The 17,801-nt window shown below is 46.6% G+C and overlaps 1 protein-coding gene across 4 annotated transcripts; it reads left to right on the forward strand.

Annotated features, from left to right (window-relative positions):
• Window positions 1–10,626, forward strand: LOC100723652 (pyrethroid hydrolase Ces2e-like). Of its 4 annotated transcripts, none has more exons than XM_063247471.1 (13): window positions 1–128; window positions 3,358–3,562; window positions 4,973–5,111; window positions 5,824–5,957; window positions 6,039–6,297; window positions 6,708–6,806; window positions 7,083–7,223; window positions 7,323–7,400; window positions 7,641–7,785; window positions 8,985–9,122; window positions 9,323–9,475; window positions 9,629–9,701; window positions 10,097–10,626. In XM_063247471.1, exons 1-13 carry the CDS (start codon window positions 53–55, stop codon window positions 10,326–10,328), a joined length of 1,872 nt encoding a protein of 623 aa, XP_063103541.1. In that variant the 5' UTR covers window positions 1–52; the 3' UTR covers window positions 10,329–10,626. The 4 variants fall into 4 exon arrangements, with proteins under 4 accessions (XP_063103541.1, XP_063103544.1, XP_063103542.1 ...); XM_063247474.1 differs by having other exon boundaries at window positions 9,323–9,405; window positions 10,097–10,235; XM_063247472.1 differs by lacking the exon at window positions 9,323–9,475.
• The last annotated feature ends 7,175 nt before the right edge of the window (window positions 10,627–17,801 follow it).

Here is a 17,801-nt window from a genome sequence, read left to right on the forward strand (position 1 = left end):
CTTCTTGTGAGTGAATGCAGCCTCCAGCAATAAAGAAAACCCAGGCAACCTGATGATGCAGCTGGACCACCTTCTTACCCTGCTCAGCACTATAGCCTCTGGGCTCTTACTTCTCCATCCAGGCCAAGGTGAGGCTCTTACAGAAGATGCCAAGTACTGCAGTAACAGACACTGAGAACACAGAGTGGGAGGGAATGAGGTGGGAGAGAAGTGCCTGGGAGGGAGGTGTTGGTGGAGATGGCAGATGCCAGAGTGGCAGGTGGGCTCACAAAAGGCCCCAAACCAAGGCCTCAAGATGGGCTCTGGAAGTGTAGCGAAGATCAGGATTACCTAGGGACACCAAACACCAAAGAGAAGTCCAATCTGAGGATGGCTAAGGAACATACGTGGCAGGTGGGAAGCATGATGGTTTTGGAGATGGGTGGGATTCAGGACATTTCCAGTGTGTGTGTGTGTGTGTGTGTGTGTGCGCGCGCGAACGTGCGAGCTTATGTGAACCGTGATTCAACACTGGCTGTGGTTATGGCTGTGGCTGTGGCTATACCTGCTCCTGGCCCTCGCATGTAACAATAATGAATGCAGTAACTTTTCACTGCCATTTGTCTCTGAGTGTGACATCCTCTTAGCAAGAAAAATGCTCTACCATTCTACAACTCAAACTAACAGATTTCAAGGGACAGAGAAGCCCTTGGGCATTCCATGCCAAAGCTGAGCTGAGATGTTCCTGAGTTCCTTCACCCTGTGCTCCTGATATGGGGCAAAAACATCAATTGGCTGCCAGGGCAAAGGTGGTCTGATCTATCAGAGTCAGGTAGTCTTAGGCCCCTTATCAGAAGCTGATGTTGGGAGGGATCTGTGTGCAGAATGTGTTTTTAGCCTTTGACCATCTGACCCAAAGACTCCTGGTGTGGGATCTGACGATCTCTCCCACCCTTTCCCAATGTGACCTGCTCCAAAGGAATCCTCAGTACCTCACCCAGATGATCACTCTGCCCAGCTTCCTCCCTTACCATCTGTGACCCTGCCTTTGGAAGATACTAGCGATTCTAGGCAAGAAGATCTGCCCCATCTCACCCATAGCTTCTTTTTACATCTTTGACTGGGATTTATGTTCATTCAGTATCAATGAGCAGCCATAAGAGAGTGCTGGGCTGGGGCCCACTCTTATCTGTCTCATTTAAACGTTGGCTCTCAACAGGACCATTGAGGTTGTGATGTCTTCCACATTGTGTCCAAGACTGCCTAAGTATACTGATGTACACTTCTTGGTTTCCACCTAAATGGTCACCACTTCTGCCCTTCTTGGCTTTGGGTTTCTCCTTTCCTGAAGTGGGGGAACCTCACACCACTACCAGAAACATTGTCCTCTTCCAGGATGCAGCGTTGCAGATGTACTCTGTCTCCCAGCAGGCACATTGCACTAGGCTTTATCTTGTGCTCAACATGCACCAGGCATCAGTGTGTGGTGGCCACAGAGCATTCAATGTGTCCGTTGGCAAGGCATCATGTGTAAGCTGGCAGAGAAGTGCCTCTTTAGATGAGGAACAATGGGCTAAACCGGCCTGGTATGGCCTGTGAGTGGCTGCTTGCTGTTCCCATCTGCATCAAGATCATTAGACTTGGCTCAAATGGATCTGATGGGATAAGGGAGTATTTCCTTCCCATGAAGTTTTGGGGTGTTAAGCTCTTTCATATGAAATATGGCTAAGATGTGCCACATTCTGCAGAGCAAGAAACTGTGACAGCAGCAGGTTGGGACCAAGGTGGTTCCATCTTCGGGGAAGATAAATGTAAGGTGTGTTGGCCTGACTGGCTATCTCCCTGCACCCTGAGAACCCAAAATGATCAGTGGAGACCCACAGATGCAGAGCCCTGGTCTGAGGTTCAGAAGGATAACAAACACTATGTACACATCATCCACGTTTAACTACTATCAGAGCATGGTCACCTTCTTAACCTTAAATGTGCTCTTTCATTTTTCAGTGGTGTCCAGGCAAGTTAACCAGTCTTGGAGACACAAATGGCCCCATAGCTGATTTGAAGAACCATTAGGTCCCTTCACCCATGCACATAAGCTGGGGCCAAGACATGATCAGCTGCAAGGCAAAGATGATGTGCTCTATTCTGGCCATGGACTCTCAGAACACTTCCCAGGAGTTGATGTTAGGAGAGCTCCATGTGAAGGGTGTGTCTGCAGCCTTTGACCGTCTCACCAGAAGGCTCCAGGTGTGGGAGAGTCTAAAGATCTCCCCCACCTTTCACCAGTGCAATCTGACCAGGATGGGTGCACTGTTTCTCCCCTTTGGCACCCCAGGCCAGGCTTTCTTTCCTTCCTTCTCCTGGCACAAGGACTTCTAGGCAGGAGGATCTGCCCAAAATCACTGATCATTTCCATTTCAATAGTGTTTGGCTTAGACTTTGGTCAGTATTACTGAGGATCCACAAGAGGGTCCAGAAATGCCCAGGTACATCCCATATAAGCATGGGTCTTTAAAGGGACCATGAAGGTTACAGGGTCTTCCATTCTGGGCCCAGGGCTCTGCCTAAGAATAGATGTGGGCACATCTCCTTGCTTTTCACCAAAAAGGTCACAAACTCTGCTCTTTCGGTCCTGGGTTTTTCCCCTGCTGACGTGGACACATAACACTACTCCAAGGGAGGGATTTCTCTTCCTCAATGAGGCATTGTGGAGGTGCCTATGTTTCCAACAGGCACACTGCAAAAGGTTTGTCCTGTGCTGTAACAAACATCAAGCATCAGTGGTGGTGGTCAGAGATCACCAAGGATCAGAGCCTTTGGTCCATTATCTGGACAGAGATGCCAGCTGACAAAGCATCAGTTGTAGACAGGGAGAAGAGCATCCCTTAAATGGGAAAATGTTTTGTCTGGTCCCTGTGACTAGCTGCTGCCCTGTCTACATCTGCACAAGTTGCCATCAGATGTGCTGACCCATGGGGACCAGACAGAGGGGGAAGCTTTAGCTCCCCAGGAGGTTTGTCATGTTTAAAGTTTTCTTCAGAAATTTCATCCATGTCTGACACATTTTGCAGAGGTAAATGTGAACCAGCAGGAGGGTGTAGCAAGCAGGTGGCAGCTGATGGAAAGGACAACAACAGGGGAACCCTGGGGAACTGATGGACATCATATTATACTCTGAGGCACAGAGAAATTCTGGGCTCAGCAGACACCTGGCACTTGTCTCCTGTGGAGAGCAAGAAACATTATCTAACACCATAGGCCAGTCCTCTATTTTAAATCAGGACTATGACAGCTGGGTTCTATCTCAGTCCTTCTGTGAAAGTGTGGGAGGAGCTGACTGAGAAGACCCAACACTGATGTGCATTTCTCTGCCCACAGCCCAGGACTCTGCCAGCCCCATCCGGACCACACATACAGGACAGGTCCAGGGCAGACTCCTGCATGTGAATGATAGCAACGTGGGAGTCTACATCTTCCTGGGAATTCCCTTTGCAAAGCCACCTGTAGGACTGCTGCGCTTTGCACCTCCAGAGTCCCCAGAACCCTGGAATGGTGTAAGGAATGGAACTTCCTATCCTGCCAGGTAATTCATCTGTGGATCTGGGGAACTCTGGCCCTGGGGGAAGCTCAGGAGGTCTGAGCACATGGCCCGCCTCCAGTGAGTGCTATATCTAAACCCCATTTAATCTGCATTGTGGAGCTTCCCAAATGAGTGTGTGTGGTTTAAAAGGGTGAAGAAATGTTGACAGATCCTGGCTGAGGGGATGAACATTAACGTAGGTCTAAAAAATGAGTTAGACACATGGCTCTGCTCAGATTTGCATGATGCATAGTGGTCTGTGCCATAAGATGAGGAGATTGTGGGCCTGGCTTGAGTTGGCTCCATGAACTCTGTAGCAACTTTGACTAATGCATCAGATGCTATAGAGGTTTGAGTGGGGGCTCCAGTAATGATTATTAGAGCATCTACCATCCAGATTCACTGTGCCTGTTGGGAGGTCCACATGCCCTTCTCCCAGGAACAATTTTGTGTTGTTTCAAGTGGAGACTCTGTGGAAGGTGTGTTTCCCTATCTGTGTTGTTTGGGCAGTACACACTACCACTCTTCTTTGGAAACGCACTCTGTATTCCCATGTACAGCACCTATGTGGGAGATCTTTGCCTATTCTAGAATCACACAGCTATAGGGAAAAAAGGCAAATATCAACAGCTACAGTCAATCCCCTTGGAGATACCTAATAGTGATGATTTTCCATCCTCAGGAGAACTAGATTCCAAGGAGCTCATCAACCTGGGGAACTCCTTTGAAATATCAGTTTCATCATGACAATCCTTCCTGAGGCCTATGTCTTAAAGAACAGGGACTTGAAAGAAGGATCATGTATGTCAGGGTGTACCAGGCAGTGTTTACTGGAGAAATAGACGTAGCAGAATATACAGAAATGTAAAAGAAATTACACGATTGGTTTACAATGGTCAGCCACAGAGTTGGGTGAGGAAGAGTCCAGAGGGTGTGTATACCCTGGAGAATAAATGTTTCAGCAGTCCAAAGTCTGGAGTCCACTGTAGTGTCCTGTGCAAGTTCATATCAGGAGGTCAAGGGTCTATAATAGGAAGCCAAAGAATCTGTTCTGGAAGGCTGAAGGAGGTGAGGTAAAAACCATAGCCTGCTCTAGAGGCTGGGAGATGACATCCAAGCTGAAGGTGAAGACTGGAGCCTCCTTTGAAGAACAGAAATGAGTCTATCCTTCCTCATTTCCCCTTTATACCATCCTGGCAATGATCCACCCTAGGGTGGATTCTCTCCACATAGGGTGTAGAACTGCTGAACTGACTTAGTTAAGCTTTTAAACTTCTCAAGTGGACAAAATCAACCATTACACTGGGCATCAGGGAAAAGAGGATATTGACAGTAGATAGCAGCAAATCAGCTCTAGAGTTTGGTTCTGGTCACTGCATATTCTCTGAACTATTCGTTTTCCTTTTTGACCAGGTGTCTTCAAAATGATATAATGAATGCAGGAGCTCTGATGCTGTTCACTCAGAACCTGCCTCCCATCCCAATATCCGAGGACTGCTTGTACCTCAACATCTACACACCTGCCTATGCCAGTGAGGGTTCTAATCTGCCAGTGAGTGTCAAACCATGCAGAGCTCCTGGGTGGTCAGACATTTTTTCTCTGAGAGCAGAAGTGAGGATGTATTCAATGGTGCACCATTTATCCAGCAACTGCAAGGCTCCAAGTCCAAACTCCCAACCCTACAAACACTCCAGGAGAAAAAGATTAGAAGGAGGAGGATCAGCTTGGGCTCTGCTACAGTGTAGAGAAGGCTGGTTAACAGCCTTTCTCTGTGGGTTCCAAGAAGGCCTTCTCACCCATGCTGGGAGACTGACCACTGGGTAGTGAACCATGGACCCCTAGCTGATGCCAGAAAGCACAGATTTGTGTCCACAAGAGATCTTTTTTATGCCCAAGAGTTGTAGCTTGATATCCCTCAACACTTCTGCCATTGTGTATATGCCATGCCAGTTTGGTTAGATAACACTTTTGATTAATATTTTCAGTTGGAAAAGTCAGAGGAAGATCATTTTCTTTCTATTTTGGAGCAGACTGAAAGTAATAGACAGAAGACTTGCCTTTGTGAGATAAATGGTAAAGTCTGAGAATCCTGATCTAATGAACTGAAGCTAGCACCATAACCCTTTGCCCAGATGATGAAGCTCTATCAGGCCAAAGTCTGTGTGGGTAGCTACAGGGAATCAAAGCAATGGACAGTCTGTGGGTAAGTGACATGAATGTGAGCTGGGTGAGAACAATATGGCGTGTGTCTTTATTTCTCCAGGTGATGGTATGGATACACGGAGGTGCATTAATTGGAGGTTCAGCTTCCGAGTTTGATGGATCCAAACTGGTTGCTTCTGAGGACGTGATAGTTGTCACTATCCAGTACCGTCTGGGTGTCCTAGGCTTCTTCAGGTGAGCCTGAGTTTGACTTAGGAAATGGGAAGTGAGCAGAGCCAGGACTTGGATGTAAGCATTGTCCTTGATAATTCTCAGCACTGGAGACCAGCATGCCACTGGCAACTGGGGCTACCTGGACCAAGTGGCCGCCCTACGCTGGGTACAACAGAATATCTTCCACTTTGGAGGTAACCCTGACCATGTCACCATTTTTGGCCAGTCTGCTGGTGGCACAAGTGTGTCTTCCCTCGTCGTGTCCCCATTGTCCCAAGGACTGTTTCGTGGTGCCATCATGGAGAGTGGGACAGCTGTAGCACCCGGCCTGTTCACCAACTCCTCTAAGGCTGTCACTGAGGTGAGTTGCTCAAAAACCCCAGCCTCTCCCTTCACCTTCAGAGCTGATGATGCTCTGTCTGTGCAGGGGGCAGAAGGGAAATTAAGGTGCCCTGAGAACTGTTGATTTTCTGGGAATTGGTGAGTTTCCAAGGATCAGAATCCACACACCTCTGCCTCAGAGAGGCTGGGTACATTCTGTGACTGAGAAAACCCCAAGCCACTCATCACTCTCAAAACCATTTAAGCAAGTAGAATGATCCTTCTAGCTGGGAACTCTAAGAAAAAGAGAAACTGGAACAATTTCACACCTGCAGACATCTATGTATGATATTCTTGGAAATTTGCAGGGTCATTTGAACTCAACATGTTCCTTGGGCCCCTCTTTCCATGCCAGAGAGTATGAACCAGCTCTCTCTAATCCATTTACAGAAGGTGGCCAACCTGTCTGGCTGTGGGCAGGTAGACTCAGAAACTCTGGTGAGGTGCCTGCGAGGCAAGAGTGAAGACGAAATGCTGGCCATTGCCAAGGTCAGGCTGAGTGTTCTTGGGTTCTGCAGAAGAGGACTGGTCATGGGTAGGAGAGACAACCCCTACTGCTCTGGAATGATTACCTTTTTTGCATGCCTTAGTGTGCTAATGAATCTGATGGGAAATAAGGGCCTTCATCTGTCACACCTAGTGGAGATTATCATGGGGTGGGCATGAGCATTCTAGGGTGAGTTAGCAAAGAGTGCAAGTAACTCAATGAGCATTAGAAACTGTGTAAGATATGACCTAAATCACTGAAATTTAATGCTTCTTCAGACCTTTGAGATCATTGCTGGTGTAGTAGATGGGGTTTTCCTGCCCAGACACCCACAGGAACTGCTCGCCTCTGCTGATTTTCGACCTGTTCCCAGCATCATTGGTATCACTAATGATGAGTATGGCTGGGGTCTCCCCATGGTGAGTTCTCATGTTAGTTTGGGGAGTACAGTTAGGCTGGAACTTCAGATGCAGGCTTATCTGTCACTAGGCCTCATAATTCATCCCTCCTACACCCAGATGCAGTGTTCCCCAGGCCTGCAGGACATGGATAGAGCAACCCTAAAGACTGTTCTGCAGACCATGTCAGCAGAGATGGTGAGGCTCCTGGGTTCCTGTTCCAATGGATATCGCCCCTCTGCTTTCCTCTCCATATAACCACCCCCAAAAGAAAGGCAGAACTATGAATGTCTGTATCTCTGGATGGGGTTACCTCAGAGGTTGACTATATGTTACAATTTTAGTTCTATTTCAAGCCCTGTTGTCCCACCTTGAACTACTGTCCACTCCTGTCCTGAAATCTGCCTAACCTGGCTCTCCATGCTTCTCCTGGTCTAGAATCTGCCTTCTAAGTTTGGAGACTTGGTGATGGAAGAGTACATGGGAGACAACGAGGACCCCCAGACCCTGAAAATCCAGTTCCATGAGATGATTGGGGACTTCATCTTCGTGATGCCTGCACTCCAAATAGCACATTTTCAGCGTGAGTACATCTGTAAATGAGACATGATTGTCATGTATTTGATGTCCCTCGACTAAAAAAATTCTGCTGAAAGTATAAGGATGACTAGTAGAGAATATTAAGGTAATCACATATCAGGGAAGAAAAATTTGACAGGCACAATTGGTGGGAAGTCAACAAAGTATGTTTTGTATATGTATGAAAATGCCAAAATGAAACCTAATAATCCATATAACTAAATGCACTAATAAAAAACATTTCTCATTGCAAGTGTAAGGGACAGATATCTTAATCACAGGACTACAGCAAAAATAAATCTCAACCTGTAATTTGCCAGCTATATGCACTTTCGTGTCTTCTGATAGTGAAGAATGAATTTTGAGGAAAGAAGTTAAGAGTAAGAAATATTTATTGAGAGAAACTTCTGGGAGACATAAGGGGTCCTGAATGTGAGTTGCCACTGAGTTTGTTTGTCAAAGGATACTTTATGCAGCAAAATCTCATCATGAGTAGTTATGGGTCAAACTAAAATAAACCTATGGGGTAATAATATGATAGTCACTATGAGCTAATATTGATCCAAAAGGATGAATCACACATAACAAAGATGTGTGTTGAGCATCATTAACTTTAGCTTACCTAACATAGAAAGAAGAAAGGTATTCCTGAAACGGAATAGGTATGTGAGTCCAGATCTTTTTTTTTTTTTTTTTTTTTTTTTTTTTTTTTTTTGGTCATCCACCTATGTGTCTGATGAGCTTCCTGCGCTCACCAGACCAGGTGATGCTAATTATACTGTAATCCAAAACTGCTACTGATCTCTAGGGAGAGTTGCTGACCTGCCCATCAAATCTTTATCTTGAGGCCTGGGTTTCTTCACATTTACCTTCAACCACATATTTAATGTAGAAGTCTCATATTCCACACTGACTCTCTTGAGAGCCTCTCAGACTGCTTATTAGTTTCTATCTAACTCAGCTGTCTCTAATAACTGTACAGGTGAGGGGACTGAGGAAAGTAGCACATAGTTATTTGCCCAAACTACTCAATTGGGTGGTCCAAGGCCCTTTCCACACCTTTGCTCCTGCCTAGGTTTCTGTACCCTGCTTTATTGCTTCCAAATTGATCCTAGTTTTGGGCCCAGCTCTCTTATCACTAAGGATGAGGCAGGAGAGCTCCAAGGTAATGAATCAACAAGTCACAACCTCTCCACTCTCCAGGTTCCCATGGCACTGTCTACTTCTATGAATTCCAGTATCCTCCAAGCTTCTTCAAAAACATCAGACCATCCTATGTAAAGGCTGACCATGGTGATGAGATATTCTTTATATTTGGATCTTTCATGATGCTCACCGAAGGTGAATAATCCCTGAATGTTATAAACAGAGGTGGCAGTTTGCTTGGGTCCTTGAGGAGTTACAGCTGTTATTGTCTACATGAGGAAGCTGAGGCTCAAAGAGATGATATCACATCTACCATCTTAGAGCTCAAAAACTTACGTTGAGCTTAGAATCAAAACCCTTTCACTCCAACCTGTTTTCTTTCTTCCAACTGCCAGACCATGGTGTCCAGCATGAGTACACAGGATTGGAGAAGTTTCAAAGTCATAGCTATTGCTTGAATGACTCTCCCATGTCAGAAGTAAGAAGGGCAGGAATGACCCTGGGGTCATTTCAGCTGGCAGATGCTGACGTTTGGAAGGACATGTTGGGTCAGTGGAGGGCCTGCTACATGCTATTTGGGAGTGATGTGCACCAGGCTCTTGGTTAAAGGGTCAAGGAACTGGGTGATGAGTGTGGTACATTAAGAGCAACAGGATAAGTAACCACTGGACAGCAGACCCCTGTCCTCTTCCTCTCTGCAGATAAGTTCACCGAGGAGGAAAAGCTGTTGAGCAGGAGGATGATGAAGTATTGGGCCAACTTTGCCAAAAATGGGTGAGATGATGCCCCTACATCAATCTCCCCAGGGGACTTGAACCTCTCAGGGGCTTCTTGTGTCTGTGTTGTCCTCATTAGCAAATATAGTCCTAAATTATATGCTAACAGCTTCCCAACTGGAGCACCCATAAAGTCATAAACAGGGATTGTTTTTCTTAGAAAAGTCACTCATTCTCTTCTTGCTGATCTGGAAGGGAGGCCACAGGGTACAGTCCAGTCTGAGTCTAAGAGGAAGGAAGAAAATTGATTGAGGTGACCTGCTCATGTGAAGGGCATTCCAATGGAAAGTCTTCTTTTACCTGTATCTGGAACCTTCCTCATCATGGTCCTCAGACCTGCATGGCTGCCTAGGTTAATTGAAATCAGGCACTAAGACCTGAATGTGTCCACAGGAACCCCAGTGGTGAGGACCTGCCCTACTGGCCTCTATTGGATGATGAGGAGCAGTACCTGCAGCTGAATCTCTCACCTTCCGTGGGCCGTGCCCTGAAGGCTAATAGGCTGAAGTTCTGGACAGAGACGCTGCCTCGTGAGTTGGGGGCTGCCCAGGCAAACCAGGCAAGTCCCCGGTGGGCTTTGTGCTCCAGTCTGCTATTGTTATCATTGAGTCTGTATACATTGTGAGGACCATTGCCACATCATCATTGTGGATCTGCCAAGAGGGTAATTTGGGGGGTATTATTTTCTAGTATGATTTGGATTTAGAAGATCCACACATATCTAGCAGAAGAGAGTCCTGTCCCTGGTCTCCCTGAGAGATTTTTGGTCCAGGGAATCAGCCTCATGCATTTCAGAATTCTCTTTGCATTCTTCTGACTTGCTGATGATCTCTCACTAATTTCTGTTATAATGAGATTAATTTTCTTTGTTCCCTCATTGTTGACCCTTAACTTGGGCTCCTTCAATAAAAATGTGTCATGCATTTTTGTCCCATTGTGCAAAGGTTCCATACTGTGCTCAATCTACCTCTTTGTTCCCTCAAAGTATTTCCTCTTTGTTATTAGAAGGCTTTATCATTTATCCCAATCCTGGGTACCCCATCCTTCCAACTCACCTACCTCTCCCCTACCACAGTCCACCATCCCACCATTCATTGAATTTACTTTATTATTATGTTTTTGTACTGGGGATCGAACTCATGACCTCGCACTTTCCAGGAAGGTGCCTATGAGCTGAGCTAAATCCCCAGCCCATTCACTGAATTTAAACTGTATTTCCTTTCCTCCCTCCCTCCCTCTTTCTTTCTTTCTTTCTTTCTTTCTTTCTTTCTTTCTTTCTTTCTTTCTGTCTTTCCTTCTCTCTTTCTCTCCTTCCTTCCTTCCTTTCTTCTTTATTTTGCTGCTTTTGCATCTTTCTTTCTTTCCTCTTCTCAGTGTCTGTTTTTCTTCTTCACTATATATTTTTAAGTTTTAAAACATATCCTCCTCAGTGCTCTCCATTCTACATTTTTACTATTACTTTGACCATTATTAATGTCAAGACTTTGTTAAAACAATGCAATAGCTGGGGAACACCTGGGGACTTTCACTCTAGCAATCATGGACAGCTGCCCAGGGACTAAGAAAGAGCACTGTGTTTTCTGGATAACATTTAGAAGCTTATACCTTGACTCTGAGCTAGGAAGAGATGGAAATTTCAGCAAGAACACTTCACAGCTATTAATTAGGTAAAGGGACTTAAGGGCAGACAAATCAGCTGCCCATCCAGGACTGGGATCAATATATTACAGCAGCAGGAGTTGGATGGAAGCCACTGAATGGACAACTGGCCCTGTCCATTGGATGGAAGTCATGAATCCCTGTCTGCTGCTCTGTGTTGACTACTCCAACTGACCTAGATTTTGGTCCCTCCTAGAAAGTGCCAAAATGGGTTGTTTAGGGGGAATGCTGAGACTACTGTGGGCTACATAGAGAGGCCGTGGCTGACGGTCAGTGGGCACCAGAGAATGTGCGATGCTGAACCAAACCACTTCCTCTGAGAAGTGAGACTGCTGCCTCTGTCTTTGCCATATGCTGATAGGAAACTTCATATCAGAATCTCCTGAATATGAATCTGTCTCCCAGAGATGCCATAGCCCTGGCAGAGTCTAACTGGAACCACAACATTGGAACCAACATACCCTGTTAAGTGATTTAAAAATTGATAAATGACAGTATCCTCCATCTTTTGGAATAGAGTCCAATGGAACCACAGAAGGGGGTCGAGTAGAGAGGTGAATCCCTTACAAGAGACAGACTCTCCAGTGTTTTTCAATAAAGCCCCCAAGATAGAATTCAGAGTAACCCACAGAGACATTTGCAGAAGGACTAGGAGGGACTTAGAAAGGGACCCAGGGTACCATGAGTAGGTAGCAGTTAGGAAGAGCTTGGCACAGTGGGCCTGCCACCTGTGCAGAGTGTGGATGTTACAGGCACACTTGCTTTTCTTGTCTCAAGCTGTTCCCTTGAACTCCTTGAAAATTTGACCCAGTTGTCCATCTACAGAGATCACTTTTGTTAACCTTTTGATCTAGGGTATCTCCACAAAAGCCTCCTGGGTTGAAAAGGTGATTGGATCCTGAGGGCACCGGAGCTGACTTGCCATTAAGAAGAAGGGTTTGGTCAGAGGAGGGGGGTCACTGGGGCCATGAACTGAATTCTCCTAGGATCCTCCCTTCTCTTTTTGCCTTTTGGCCACCATTACATGGGCAGCTTTTCTATGCTCAGGACATTCTACCAGGCCGTTTGTGCACTGGAACCACCTGAGTGTGAAACTTCTGAACGTGTGAGCCAAAATGAACATCTCCTCTCTTATAGCATGGGTGTCAGGTATTGTGACTGGGACAGTGACTGAAACACTTCTTCTTCACCTCCTCACGTTCTCCTATTACAGCTTCTACCTCCATCCTCTTTGCCTCCTATTTTCTCTGTGCACCTGTAACTTCTAAGTCAGTAGCTACAGGTTACTCCTGCTATAAGGAGATGGTTTCTGGATCACATAGGACCTAAAGAAGCCACATGGCATTGAGAGGAAGCCAAAAATAGCCATAACAGAGGGGAGGCAGCCATGCCTCAAGGGCTGCTGCCCCCTGCCTGTCGCTCCTGTCAGCACCCCTTTAGCCTGCCCACCCAACTCTCCACTTAGCCCCTGCCAGACCCAAACTCCAGCTTAGGAAAAGTTTGGGCTGCCTGCTGGAGAATTCAGCTTTCTAAAGCAGCAGTGGAAAAAACTGTACTGTGAGGCAACCAGGACCATGGATTTGGATGAACACTCTGCAGAGTCGAAGCCACCTGCTTCTCCTTCTGGAGCCAGGCTCCTGAGGGTGAGGCTCTCATAGATGTGATGGGGACCGTGCCTGAGTCTGACAATCATACAGAGGAAGAGCCTGAGACTTCCAGAAGGAAGATGACAGAGCAGAAAGCACTGGTGGAGATGACATGAAGAGCAAGGGAACCTTGAGCCTGCCAGGATACCACTCTGCAGAATGGGTCAAGGCTGGCACAGGGGCACACAGCACTCAGGGTTGTCCGTGGTCTGAGGTAGGGAAAACAGTTGCTAAACACACATGTCCATCATTCATCTACCTTCACAACAGTCATGATGTGGCAACCTACTTTGATCTGGATGTTTAGATGACTTTCAATTGCTTCATCCCTTCCCGATTCCAATCACATACAAACCTGATATTTTATGCAGTTACAATGACCAATTTATTTCTATCTCTCCTGATAGTACCGTTCCTTGCATGGAGGATGTTTTCTTTATGTCATGGGACACCCTGCTTTTCTGCAATAAAATAACCATGAGATCCTTGAGGAGAGGAGACTTTTCCATTGATCTTCACATTCCTTCCTGTGCCTTTTTGAACCTGATAAAGTTAGTACAAAAGAAGATTTTCACGCTCTGTGTACGAACCCCTCTACTGGATGCTCCTCGGCTTGCGCGACGGTGCCAAGTATTAAGGATTTTGAGTGGGCCTGTTGGCCTGAGTGGGCCTGTTGGCATAGGTTGGAGACAGGCTCAGCAACGGGGGATAACCAGGAAGTACTTGACGAGAGCATTTGTAGATAAGGGTCTCATGACAATGCTGAGCTGAAGATGGCAAGGAGCTGGCAGCACCCACAGCATGGGAGGCAGCTGATTGCACAGAGCTAGCCCTGATGTGCATTTTCCAGGGCCCTGCAGTCCGATCTGGGGCATACATTACTAGAAGATGCGGGAGTGCGTCATTCATTTAAAGGGCACTGATATGGGAGTCCACATATTCCTGGGAATTCCACTTCCTAATCCTCCATTAGGTCTGCCATGGTGTGTGCCCTCTTTGGCACCAGAACCCAGAAGTGAGAGAAGGGATGAGACCTCCCACCATGCCATGTCAGCTTTCCTGGAGCTAAGTCGGCCCTAGAGTGGGGTGAAGTTCTGATTCCGGGCCGGTTTGCAGTGGTTCCCTAATCTAACTCCACACACAGTGATCCTCCACGTTGGAGGTATTCTAACAGTAAACATGCTGGAGAGGGTGGAAGAGCTGGTCAGGCTCATGGGTTTCCCAGAAAGTATCACCATGTTATTTAGAAAAAAGCATATAGCTTTTTTCTAAAGCTTCTAAAGTTTCTAAAAAAAGCTGAAGGAGGCCCACATTCATACAGTCTTGAAGACCCTGTCCTCCTTGATTCCTATTCCCACACCAGCACAGTGCCATTGACCAAAGTAACGGTGTAGCATTTTATATTAGAGAGGTGAGGTTCGACATGGCTCTGGACTTTGGAAGGGGGACTCCCTGTTCATCTGTGCAAAACTCACCTCCATTTATTCATGTGGCATCTGTGTGGGTGCTTCTTCTTTTCCAACATGAATGTGTACAGGGATCATTGGTGAATGTCAGTAGTTGCTGCCAATGGTTCTAGAAATACCTGGGTGAGCATATCTCAGTTACAGAAGGAGTGGAATCCAAGGCCCTTGACAACCTAGAGGATTCTATGCAACTCTGACTTTCATCCCAGGTTCTCCTGCACTTGTGGCCTGTGCCTCAGTTTACAGACATTTTAGACAAGGATCTTGCAAGAATGGGGCATGAATAACAGTGAAGTGTAAGTGTGGTTTGGAATAAATCAGAACTCAGGGTGTGGTTTTGACCACAGCACAGGCCCTGGGATAACATTCTGCTATGGTGACCAGGTGTCTACAAAATGAAAGCAGAGGGTCTGAATATTTTGAATTTGACCCTACCTCCAACCCTCATGTCTCAGGGCTGTTCGTGCCTGAAGATCTACATGAATTCCTACGTCAGTGAAAGTCTTAGCCTACCTGAGAGTACCAGACTTGGTCAGTCGGGGTTAGAAGAAAATTTGTTCTATAAGATTAGAAGGTAACTGGGTTGTAGTTCAGTGGTATAACTGTTGTCCAGTATGCATGAGGTACTGAACTGAAGCTCAGTCCAAGCAACCCCAGAATGAGGGAGACAGAGGAATCAGGCACAGGAAAGGACGTGGAAGAGGAGAAGTAATAGAAGAATGTATCCTCTCTCTGATGCTGCTGTCTCCTGTATTGAAGCCTGGATAACCAGAGCCCTCCCTACCCCAAATAGATGTTGCCTGATGTATTTGATGAACTGTTATTGAAGAGTAGGATGATCAAGAACATAGACTCTCAAAACTTAGCTTTAGGAGATGTTGGTAGGTGTTATTTTCCTGAATCCTGTACTCCAAACAGAATGGAAACATTTATATCTGAGATGTGACTGCCTGGGAGCCCCTCAGAGCTGTGAGGTGTTGTGGTATCCACACTTACAACTTCATAGGGTCTGTCATACCAGACATCCCTTAGTGCTTCTCCTGCAGTACCCACCTGGCCTGGCCCACCAGATGCTCCGCCTCCTCCCTGCTGGGTTCAAACTCCACCATGGGCAGGACTCCTTTCTTAGGCTTCCTGTGAGTGAATGCAGCCTCTAGCAATAAAGAAAACCCAGGCAACCTGATGATGCAGCTGGACCACCTTCTTACCCTGCTCAGCACTATAGCCTCTGGGCTCTTACTTCTCCATCCAGGCCAAGGTGAAGCTCTTACAGAAGATGCCAAGTACTGCAGTAACAGACACTGAGAACACAGAGTGGGAGGGAATGAGGTGGGAGAGAAGTGCCTGGGAGGGAGGTGTTGGTGAGATGGCAGATGCCAGAGTGGCAGGTGGGCTCACAAAAGGCCCCAAACCAAGCCCTCAAGATGGGCTCCGGAAGTGCAGCGAGGATCAGGACTACCTAGGGACACCAAACACCAAAGAGAAGTCCAATCTGAGGATGGCTAAGGAACATACGTGGCAGGTGGGAAGCATGATGGCTTTGGAGATGGGTGGGATTCAGGACATTTCCAGTGTGTGTGTGTGTGTGTGTGTGTGTGTGTGTGTGTGTGTGTGTGCGCGCACGCGCAAGCGTATGTAAACTGTGATTCAACACTGGCTGTGGTTATGGCTGTGGCTGTGGCTGTACCTGCTCCTGGCCCTCGCATATAACAACAATGAATGCAGTAACTTTTCACTGCCATTTGTCTCTGAATGTGTCATCCTCTTAGCAAGAAAAATGCTCTACCATTCTACAACTCAAACTAACAGATTTCAAAGGACAGAGAAGCCCTTGGGCATTACATGCCAAAGCTGAACTGAGAGGTTCCTGAGTTCCTTCACCCTGTGCTCCTGATATGGGGCAAAAACATCAATTGGCTGCCAGGGCAAAGGTGGTCTGATCTATCAGAGTCAGGTAGTCTTAGGCCCCTTATCAGAAGCTGATGTTGGGAGGGATCTGTGTGCAGGGAGTGTTTGTAGCCTTTGACCATCTGAACCAAAGACTCCTGGTGTGGGATCTGATGATCTCTCCCACCCTTTCCCAATGTGATCTACTCCAAAGGAATCCTCAGTACCTCACCCAGATGGTCACTCTGCCCAGCTTCCTCCCTTACCAGCTGTGACCCTTCATTTGGAAGATACTAGCGTTTCCAGGCAGGAAGATCTGCCCCATCTCACCCATAGCTTCTTTTTACATCTTTGACTGGGATTTATGTTCATTCAGTATCAATGAGCAGCCATAAAAGTGTGCTGGGCTGGGGCCCACTCTTATCTGTCTCATTTAAACGTCGGCTCTCAACAGGACCATTGAGGTTGCGATGTCTCCCACATTGTGTCCAAGACTGTGCCTAAGTATACTGACATGCATTCTCCTTGGTTTCCACCTAAATGGTCACCACTTCTGCCCTTCTTGGCTTTGGGTTTCTCCATTACTGATGTGGGGGAAACCTCACACCACTACAAGAAACATTGTTCTCTTCCAGGATGCAGCGTTGCAGATGTACTCCGTCTCCCAGCAGGCACATTGCACTAGGCTTTATCCTCTGCTCTAACATGCACCAGCCATCAGTGTGTGGTGGCCACAGAGCATTCAATGTGTCTGCTGGCAAGGCATCATGTGTAAGCTGGCAGACAAGTGCCTCTTTAGATGAGGAACAATGGGCTAAACCGGCCTGGTATGGCCTGTGGTGGCTGCTCTGCTGTTCCCATCTGTATCAAGATCATTAGACTTGGCTCAAATGGATCTGATGGGATAAGGGAGCATTTCCTTCCCATGAAGTTTTGGGGTGTTAAGCTCTTTCATATGAAATATGGCTAAGATATGCCACATTCTGCAGAGCAAGAAACTGTGACAGCAGCAGGCTGGGACCATCTTTGGGGAAGATAAATGTAGGGCTTGTGGGCCTGATTGGCTATCCCCAATGTACAGCACCTATGCAGGAGATCTTTGCCTATTCTAGAATTACATAGCTATAGGGAAAAATGGAAAATATCAGCAGCTACAATCAATCCCCTTGGCGATACCTAATAGTCATAACTTTCCATCCTCAGGAGAACTAGATTCCACGGAGCTCATCAACCTGGAGAACTCTTTGGAAATCTCAGTTTCATCATGACAACCCTTCCTGAGACCTATGTCTTAAAGAACAGGGACTTGAAAGAAGGATCATGTATGTCAGGGTGTACCAGGCAGTGTTTACCAGAGAAATAGATATAGCAGAATATACAGAAATGTACAAGAAATTACACGATTGGCTTACAATGGTCAGCTATAGAGTTGGGTGAGGA

This window comes from Cavia porcellus, unplaced genomic scaffold (genome assembly GCF_034190915.1).
Source record: "Cavia porcellus strain 051 isolate PalLab524CR breed Dunkin Hartley unplaced genomic scaffold, mCavPor4.1 scaffold_4, whole genome shotgun sequence".
Classification (NCBI taxonomy): Eukaryota; Metazoa; Chordata; class Mammalia; order Rodentia; family Caviidae; genus Cavia; species Cavia porcellus.